We start from the raw sequence: 10,142 nt of genomic DNA on the forward strand, positions 1-10,142 counted from the left end.
AGTAATCCTGTTTATATTATTCATGCATTTCGTTATCTGTGAAATGGTTTCATCTTAACATCGAGAGCAAATGATGGCATCTCCCAAAGACAACATGTAAAGCATTAAAAGCAAAGGGCCTCGAAATACTCCACAGGGCACTTGAGGATGACATGACACCCGATACCTTTATTTTGAAATAAATAAAATATACAACAATTTAAATATGGTTTTGCATGGATTGCATGTCAGTATTTCCATAACTGGACCTCATGTAGCACAACTTGAGCAACACTGGTCCGGGTTTGATACCATCAAGAGCTCCAAGAAAAGTTTTCAGCAGAAGTCAAACTTTCCCTCAGACTCACAGACAGACAGAAGACAGATCCAGACGCTACCATCTTGATCAGGCACTTTAATGAAAGCGTTCAAAATCAAATCAAAGTGACAGATGTTATACATTTCTAATGTTTAGTGCAATTGGCTGTATTTTCATGGAAAATTACTTAATATATTCCTACTAAAAGACATATCAGTGCAAAAACCCAAAGTTTGGCAAAGGATGTCAGCCATGACCAACAGAAATGGCAACCATGTTTAACTCTCCCAGTCTCCAGACGGCGCGTCCGACGGATCTTCATCATCAGAGACGTTAGACACCTTCTTCATCCTCATCATGGCGGCTTTGATGCTCCGCTCGAGCTCCGAGTCTGTGCTGTGTATGGGGCCGCTGGAGGGCGGGACTTTCTTCAGGGTCACGCCCTGACGGATGGCTGACAGCAGGCTGTTCCTGACGTCGCCGGTCTCCTCGCTGACCGTGACCTTACGCAGCTGTTTCTGTCCACGCTGCAGCGACGCCAGCAGCTCGTCCATCGATCCTGCATCACAGACTTGTCATTTACTCAAATGGGTGAAACTCGTCCGGCTCAGGTTTCAGCTCCAAATCAAATAGAAAGCATCACTGAAATAACCTGACTGTCTCTGATCCAGCAAACTGAACACTTTAATATTTGTCCTGCTATGAACCACGCTAATCACCTCGAGCTGCTCCTGAATGTGACGTGTGAGACGTCTTCGTCAAAAGACTGGCTCAGCTTTGAGGATTTAGGATGAGTCTGAGGTTATCTCAACTTTAAGAAGATTTTACAAAAACTTGAATTAAGTACAAGGAACCAGATTAGAATAAGTATTTTTGAGAATACGAACTATTCATAACTCTTTCTTCAAGATGAAACACAGGAAGAAAACTGCATCCAAGATCTTAATTTTATATTTTGTGAACCTATCTGCTGGAGACGCAGTTCTGTAAATAAACTTTAAAGGGGAATCAGTAGGACAAAGCCTGGCTGATGGGGATGGAGAAGGGTAATTAGTTATTGAGCAACTTGTAAGCTGCTGGTAATACTAAAGAACCTTAGTATTCCAGCCTTAATGTAACCTGTCACAACTAACATGCTACTATTAACATAGCATTCTCATTACTGTATGAATTAACACAATAGACGCTCTGAGCAGACAGCATCAGTTCGTGAGACTCACCTGAGTGTTGCTCTATAGTGTTTCGGATGGGTATCTTTGCACTGACGGGTGGGGCAGGAGGAGGAGGAGGAGGAGGAGGAAGAGCAGGAGATGTCTGGTCTGGATGTTCTGAGGCCGGTCCAGGCGGCAACAGAATCTGTATTGGTATTTCTTGCTGCTTTTGACCCCGCCTCCTTCTTTGGGGGGTGGAGCTCTGCGGACCCAGGCTGATGATTGACAGGGGCTGGGAGGAGTCATCTGAAACTGCCTTCACATGAGCCGTCTGTAAAGCGTACTGACCCTGATGTCTCTAAACTCAAGAAACATGCAGGAAAGATTTTATGAAGCCATGATGAAAAGCAACCCCAGACACACACACACACGCACTCGCACACACACACACACACATGCGCACACACACACACACACACACACACACACACACACACACACACCTCACCTCTCGGAAGCTGCGCAGTCTATTGAGTGTCTTAGCTCTCTCGTTCTCCACCCACTGCTTCATCTGGTCTTCCTCCGCTCTCCTCTTTTCTCGCTTCTGATCAAACACACACACACACACACACACACACACATTTTGAGAGGAATCACCTTTTCAGTTCATGACTAAGAGTTTGAATCAGATATGGAAATGCAACGACAGGAAGAGTAATTTTATCATTAAAAATGAAGAAAGAAATGCAACAGTCCAACAAGAACAGAGTTTACGGGGCAGACTGCTGCATTCTGGGAAACGAAGAGCTCATCCACTGTAGTCCAGAAAATTGTTAATTTATTAAAGTAAAATGAAATAAATTGAAAGCACGTTTCATTTCATTGAATTTGTAATTATGTTTAAAAAATAACCTTATTTAAAATAAGGTTATTTTTTCTTTTCTTCACATAAAAAGTACCGTCTAGCTTCAAAAGTTTAAGGATGAAGCACTGAAGTCACATGATTATTTTCCTATGTTTCACGTCTTAATCGTGGTAGTTCCTCTGTGGTCTATGCAGGGTCAGATAGCTCTCAGATTTCATCAATAATACCTTGAGAGTCTTACAGGCTTGAAACAGGGTGAGGGTGAGTAATTAGTGACAGAACTGTTATTTTTGGGTGAACTGCCCCTTTAAACACACTTTTCCTTTCTAGTGATTATCAACGATTTGATTACACAGACGAGTCTCTGCATTTAATAGTTTAATCTTGTCATTATACGTTACTCTTTTCTCCTATTTGATACTGTTCAGAGCTTAAACACAATCTGTATTGTAAAAAGCACTATATAAATAAAAAATGATTGATTGATTGATTCAAGCAGGATATTCCTCCATGCTGGAATTTTTTTTTTTTTTTTACAAACCTCAGACGTCTCATCTGTTTGTTACTGCTCAGTGTTCACATGATCACCAGAGGCACTAAAGGCAAACATATGCCACATTCACTGCACAAGATCTGCAGTCACACCAGCGCAGAGAATTCTGGGAATGTGAGAGTGACCCCTGCAGGACTGACAGAAGGCTCATCACCATGGAAACTCAGTCGGCCCACAGACAGCCCACGGTTCCTACGGTTCCGTGACTCATTATGGGATGCTGTGCGGGGTGATGCAGTGGGTTGTGGTTGCCATGGTGACAGTGTTACTCACCAGCTGTGCGGTGTGATGCTGACGGAGCTGCTCCGATCTCTGCGCCACTGAACGCTGCTGCTGCTCATGAGCCTGAACACACAGCTCCTGCGGATACACACACACTGGATAAACACGCATGATGTGCACAGAAAAAGTGTGTGTGTATGTGTGTGTATGTGTATGTACAACAAAAAACAAAAGGCTTAAAAAAAAAACAAAAAACATATACTAAACAGTGTTTAATGAAATTAAAAAATTGGTATGGAGTAGGGTGCTAGAAAATATAGTTTGTACAGTATAAAAGCCATTACGTTGTTTGAGAGTCACCTGTACACCACAAATGCAAGAATGTGTGTGTGTGTGTGTGTACCCGTTGGTTCCTCAGGTAAGCTCTGCGTGATGAAATCGCTCCTCTTTTGCTCTCCAGTTGTTTCAGGTGCTGCTGCAGGTGTGAGTGGGCGGGACTTACATCTACCTGAACATCCTGCAGCTCCTCGGGGTCCTCACAGGTATCATAATACACCACCTGCTCCTGCAGCTCTGCAGAACACACACACACACACACACACACTCGTCAGTCCTAGGGCTAAATATGGTCAGTCTAGTTATGTCACCCGTCATTAAATACAGCTGCCAGTCACACCATTTATGACTAAATATAGTAAAAGCAGAAAACAGCGAGACTGAGGAGCGACAGGCCTCATGAGTGAAACACTGATGCTAAATCATCTGAAGCTCAGCAGAAAATCAGCACAAGTCAAAGTGTGTGAGACCTCTGATCTGTCGCTGTGTACTCTTGATCTGTGTCAGCAGCAGCAGCTCTTCATTTCTCAGGATCTCAAACCTGCAGTCGTGAAGCTCCAGCTGCGTCTCGTAATACTGCAGCTCCAGCTCACCGACGACACTCACGGCTTCCGAGCCGCCCGCTGCCACGCCACGCATCTACACACACACACACACACACCTGTTACCATCCATGTCACCTGATGTGTGTGTGTGTGTGTGTGTTGTCTGACAGCACAGCATTAAATATTGACGTGTTGCAGACAAACAGCATCGCTCCTCTTCATGGTAACCAACAGGCCTTGAACTTGTGTGCCATTATAATATGTCAAACCAGTAATACATGAACTCAGCAATATAATACCCACAATGCACTTTAAAACACTGCATCTGATTGACAGCAGAGTGAAACTGCTCCCTCTTGTGGATCACTGACACATTCTGAGACACAAACATTAAAGAGAGCAAATGATTATGTAAATACTGATTAAAAGGCTGCTTGCATGTTTGTGTGTCAACACACTCACACACCTCTGCATTTCACAAAAAATTAAGTGTTAATCTCGTCATTATACATCACTATCTCTTTATTCTCCTGTGCTTTGATACAATCTGTTGTTAAAAGTGCTATATAAATAAAAAGTGACACACACACACACCTTCTCTCGAATCTCGTTTCTCTTCCGTTTGATGCACATCTCTTTCGCTCTCATGTACTGCAGCGTCTCTTTAGCCAATAGGACTCTTAGTTTTTCTTGTCTGGGCGTGGCCATTGCCCAAGAGGCGTGGCCAAACCTCTTCTGATCCTGTTCCATCTGTTTCACCATACCTGAAGGAACACACACACACACACACACACACACACACAGGTAAGTAATAAAAACATGAGTAATCAGCAGAGAGATGAACGGTCACACACAGGAGAGAGAGTTTGACCGAACCACAGGAATATGCAAAGCAAACTTTATTGTTTATGAAACGCATTTTAGAATACATCTAGAAAACTATTCATATTATCACTGGACAGATCTTCTAAGCTCATCTTTGTGTGCTGCACAGTACTGGAGTTCACGTGAGAATCTATGATATATTTGCATTCTGTTTCTTTGTCTCTTTTAAGGCACTTTCTAGACCGTGGTGAGAAGCTCATTAGAAAAGATGAGAACCTGTGAGCGCTCTGGACGTGTCTCTGAAGTAGTCGGCTGTGATGTCCTGTATGGAGTGAACAGCTTTTTCTCCACGCTGATTCCATTCGTTCATCTCAGCCTGTAGTTCAGTCACACGCTTCGGGCCCAGCTCCTCGTACTCCAGACATTTCTGAACAAACACACTCGTGTCCATCAGCTGCTTGAATGACTGACAGGTCAGATCTGGCCAGGACAGGGCTTTAATAGAGCTGTCCCGGACTAAGGATTTTTCTGGTCGACTAGTAGTCGTTCATTTTAGCACTAGCCGACCAATCACATGTTTATTAATAAACCATTTAAATCATTAGAATGAGTCTTTAATTGCTTACAGAGCCTAATAAGCGCACCGGCAGAAGCTGGGATTATGAAAGCATTATAATGAAAAAAATTCACTGATGAACAAGTGCTTTCTTTGGGTTTGAGAGATAAACTCAGCAACACCGACTCTCTTCAGTATTTGCATGCTGTGTGTGATGTTTGCAGGTACCAGAATCTCGGTCTTGTAGAGCGTGGCGATCTCTCTCATGTCTCTGAAGGGCTGCAGAAGGTTCTGGTAGAACTTTGTGGCCACGCTCACTAACTCCCTGTAAATCTCATCTTCCTCCTCGTAGATCTTCATCAGCCTCTGGAGCCCGTCAGTGCTGGGATGAGTCTGCAGCAGCTGAGGAACAAAAACACAGAACCACGCGGAACAGAAGAGAACAATCAGAATGAATGGAGTTAGAACTAGAATTAGAAATAGAATTAGAACTTAGAAATAGAATGGAATGAAATGGTATAGAATACAATCAAATAAACGGACTTCAACACAACACAATAGAATAGAATGAAATACAATAGAATAATAAAAAAAATTAACACAAGAAAAAAGAATAGAACCAAACCAAACAGAATGGAATATAACAGAATAAAATAGAATTATCAAACAGAAGTGAGTTGTGGCCAGGTATGGTGAACACAACAGAATAGAACCAAACAGAAGGGAAATACAATGGAACAGAACGGCACAAATAGAATAGAACAGAATAGAACAGAATAGAATAGAACAGAATAGAACAGCATAGAACAAAACAGAACAGAATAGAATAGAACAGCATAGAACAAAACAGAACAGAATAGAATAGAACAGCATAGAACAGAACAGAACAGAACACAACAAAACAGCATAGAATAGAATAGCATAGAATAGAACAGAACAGCATAGAACAGAACAGAATAGAACAGAACAGCATAGAACATAACAGAATAGAATAGCATAGAATAGAACAAAACAGCATAGAACATAACAGAATAGAACAGAACAGCATAGAACATAACAGAATAGAATAGCATAGAATAGAACAAAACAGCATAGAACATAACAGAATAGAATAGCATAGAATAGAACAAAACAGCATAGAACAGAACAGAATAGAACAGCATAGAATAGAATAGAACAGCATAGAATAGAACAGAACAGAATAGAACAGCATAGAACAGAACAGAACAGCATAGAATAGAACAGAGCAGAATAGAATAGAACAGAACAGCATAGAATAGAATAGAACAGCATAGAATAGAATAGCATAGAATAGAACAGAACAGCATAGAACAGAACAGAATAGAACAGCATAGAATAGAACAGAGCAGAATAGAATAGAACAGCATAGAATAGAACAGAACAGCATAGAATATAACAGAACAGAATAGAACAGAATAGAATATAACAGAACAGCCTAGAATAGAACAGAGCAGAATAGAATAGAACAGAATAGAACAGCACAGAACAGAATAGAACAGCATAGAACAGAACAGAACAAAACAGCATAGAATAGAATAGAACAGCATAGAATAGAATAGAATAGAATAGAACAGAACAGCATAGAATAGAACAGAACAGCATAGAACAGAACAGAATAGAACAGCATAGAATAGAATAGAACAGCATAGAACAGAACAGCATAGAATAGAATAGAACAGAATAGAACAGCATAGAACAGAACAGAACAGCATAGAATAGAACAGAGCAGAATAGAATAGAACAGAACAGCATACAATAGAATAGAACAGAATAGAAAAGAACAGCATAGAACAAAACAGCATAGAATAGAATAGAACAGAACAGCATAGAACAGAATAGAACAGCATAGAAAAGAACAGCATAGAATAGAACAGAATAGAATATAACAGAACAGCATAGAATAGAACAGAGCAGAATAGAATAGAACAGAATAGAACAGAATACAACAGAACAGCATAGAACAGAACAGCATAGAATAGAACAGAACAGAACAGAATAGAACAGCATAGAATAGAATAGCATAGAATAGAACAGAATAGAACAGAACAGCATAGAACATAACAGAATAGAATAGCATAGAATAGAACAAAACAGCATAGAACAGAACAGAATAGAACAGCATAGAATAGAATAGAACAGAACAGCATAGAATAGAACAGAACAGAATAGAACAGCATAGAATAGAATAGCATAGAATAGAATAGAACAGCATAGAACAGAACAGAATAGAATAGAACAGCATAGAATAGAACAGAATAGAAGAGAACAGAGCAGCATAGAATAGAACAGAACAGCATAGAACAGAACAGAATAGAACAGAATAGAATATAACAGAACAGCCTAGAACATAACAGAGCAGAATAGAATAGAACAGAATAGAACAGCACAGAACAGAACAGAATAGAATAGAACAGAACAGCATAGAACAGAACAGAATAGCATAGAATAGAACAGAACAGCCTAGAATATAACAGAGCAGAATAGAATAGAACAGAATAGAACAGAACAGAACAGAATAGAATAGAACAGCATAGAACAGAACAGAACAAAACAGCATAGAATAGAATAGAACAGCATAGAATAGAATAGCATAGAATAGAACAGAACAGCATAGAACAGAACAGAATAGCATAGAATAGAACAGAACAGCATAGAACAGAACAGAATAGAACAGCATAGAATAGAATAGAACAGCATAGAATAGAATAGAACAGCATAGAACAGAACAGAATAGCATAGAATAGAACAGAACAGCATAGAACAGAACAGCATAGAATAGAACACAACAGCATAGAACAGAACAGAATAGAACAGCATAGAATAGAATAGAACAGCATAGAATAGAATAGAACAGAACAGCATAGAATAGAACAGAGCAGAATAGAATAGAACAGAATAGAACAGAGCAGAATAGAATAGAACAGAATAGAACAGAACAGCATAGAATAGAATAGAACAGAATAGAACAGCATAGAACAAAACAGCATAGAATAGAATAGAACAGCATAGAACAGAATAGAACAGCATAGAAAAGAACAGCATAGAATAGAACAGAATAGAATAGAACAGCATAGAATAGAACAGAATAGAATAGAACAGAACAGCATAGAATAGAACAGAATAGAATAGAATAGAACAGAACAGCATAGAATAGAACAGAATAGAATAGAACAGAACAGCATAGAATAGAACAGAATAGAATATAACAGAACAGCATAGAATAGAACAGAGCAGAATAGAATAGAACAGAGCAGAATAGAATAGAACAGAATAGAACAGAACAGAATAGAACAGAACAGCATAGAATAGAACAGAACAGAATAGAACAGAACAGAATAGAATAGCATAGAATAGAACAGAACAGAATAGAACAGCATAGAAAAGAACAGCATAGAATAGAATAGAACAGCATAGAATAGAACAGAACACCATAGAATAGAATAGAACAGCATAGAATAGAATAGAACAGAACACCATAGAATAGAATAGCATAGAATAGAACAGAACAGCATAGAACAGAACAGAATAGAATAGCATAGAATAGAACAGAGCAGAACAGAATAGAACAGCATAGAATAGAACAGCATAGAATAGAATAGCATAGAATAGAACAGAACAGCATAGAACAGAACAGAACAGCATAGAATAGAACAGCATAGAATAGAACAGAGCAGAACAGAATAGAGCAGAATACACAAAAGCGCAAGAGCGTGGGCCGCGTCTCACCAAGCGCAGAGCGTCTTTGGAGCGCGTAATCTCGTCGCGCATCGCTCTGCATTTAAACTCCTGCAGGTTTTCGAAGTACTCGCGCTCGTCCGCCGCAGTGACGCTGAAGAGCGCGTCCAGGACGATCTTGCGGCCGCACGCGTCCACCGCGGCGCCGAAGTAGCGCTCCAGTCGCCTGCAGGTCGCGTCGGCATCGCACCGCGGCGCGCTGGAGAACAGCAGCTCCCACAGGCTCGGCTCGCGGAAGCGCGTCAGGTCGGGAAGCAGCGGGCCCAGCTCGTCGCGGACGCCGCTCAAGTGCGCTCCGACGCCGCTCAGCTGCGTGCCGGAGAACAGTCCCGCGCAGCTCCCGCTCGCGTCGCCGCGCCGCTGCAGCGTCCGGTCGTGACACGTCACCGCGAACTTCGTCTCGATCTCGTTCCACTCCACGATGAACCTGAGCTTGTGGCTCTCGCTGTCGTCGAAGGCGTCGCGTTTAACGGCGACCCATCCGTCTAAACTGTCCGTGCGCTCGCTCTCCGCTTCGCTCATCGCGTCGGTGTTTGTGTTCGCGTTGCGCTTCCGCCGTCATCAGCTGTCAACTTCCTGCGGTCACGTGACGGGGAATTCCAGCGCCCTCGTGACGCACTGATTCATTGCCGGTATTTAAGCCAGATATTAACAAACTGTACAGAGAGACCTGATACAAACACCCGACCCGTAACTCTAAAATAGAAATAGAATTCATCTTTAGAGTGGTCCTGTAAAGGTGATGACGTTCCTCAAGTTTAAATGTATTTGGACAATGAAAAACAAACAGCAAATATGAATAGAAAAATGCATAAAACAAAAGCTAACTCTAAAATTAGATTCGCCTATATTTTACATTATATTTATTTATAAACCTTCGGATGAAACTAGACCCTGCTGATTCTGATCAGTTCTGTCAATAATATGAATTTATTCGAAATGATGCCAGAGAAATTATAATTTCTTAAAAGGCTTTATTGGATAGATAAATTGGCACAAAACTAATTTCACAAATTTTAGTTAATTTTAAGAAAA

At 40.9% G+C, this 10,142-nt stretch overlaps 1 protein-coding gene across 1 annotated transcript; it reads right to left on the reverse strand.

The window, feature by feature from the left end:
- Nucleotides 1-379: 379 nt before the first annotated feature.
- LOC122362843 (WASP homolog-associated protein with actin, membranes and microtubules) lies at nt 380-10,052 on the reverse strand. Its single transcript, XM_043264477.1, has 10 exons — nt 9,099-10,052; nt 5,580-5,753; nt 5,072-5,222; nt 4,565-4,734; nt 3,896-4,064; nt 3,493-3,662; nt 3,141-3,227; nt 1,958-2,053; nt 1,519-1,807; nt 380-857 (listed from the first exon to the last, which is right to left on the reverse strand). The coding sequence occupies exons 1-10, from the start codon at nt 9,627-9,629 to the stop codon at nt 577-579; spliced, it is 2,118 nt and encodes a 705-aa protein (XP_043120412.1). The 5' UTR covers nt 9,630-10,052; the 3' UTR covers nt 380-576.
- Nucleotides 10,053-10,142: the final 90 nt, after the last annotated feature.

The sequence above is a fragment of the Puntigrus tetrazona genome, chromosome 18 (genome assembly GCF_018831695.1).
Source record: "Puntigrus tetrazona isolate hp1 chromosome 18, ASM1883169v1, whole genome shotgun sequence".
Lineage (NCBI taxonomy): Eukaryota > Metazoa > Chordata > Actinopteri > Cypriniformes > Cyprinidae > Puntigrus > Puntigrus tetrazona.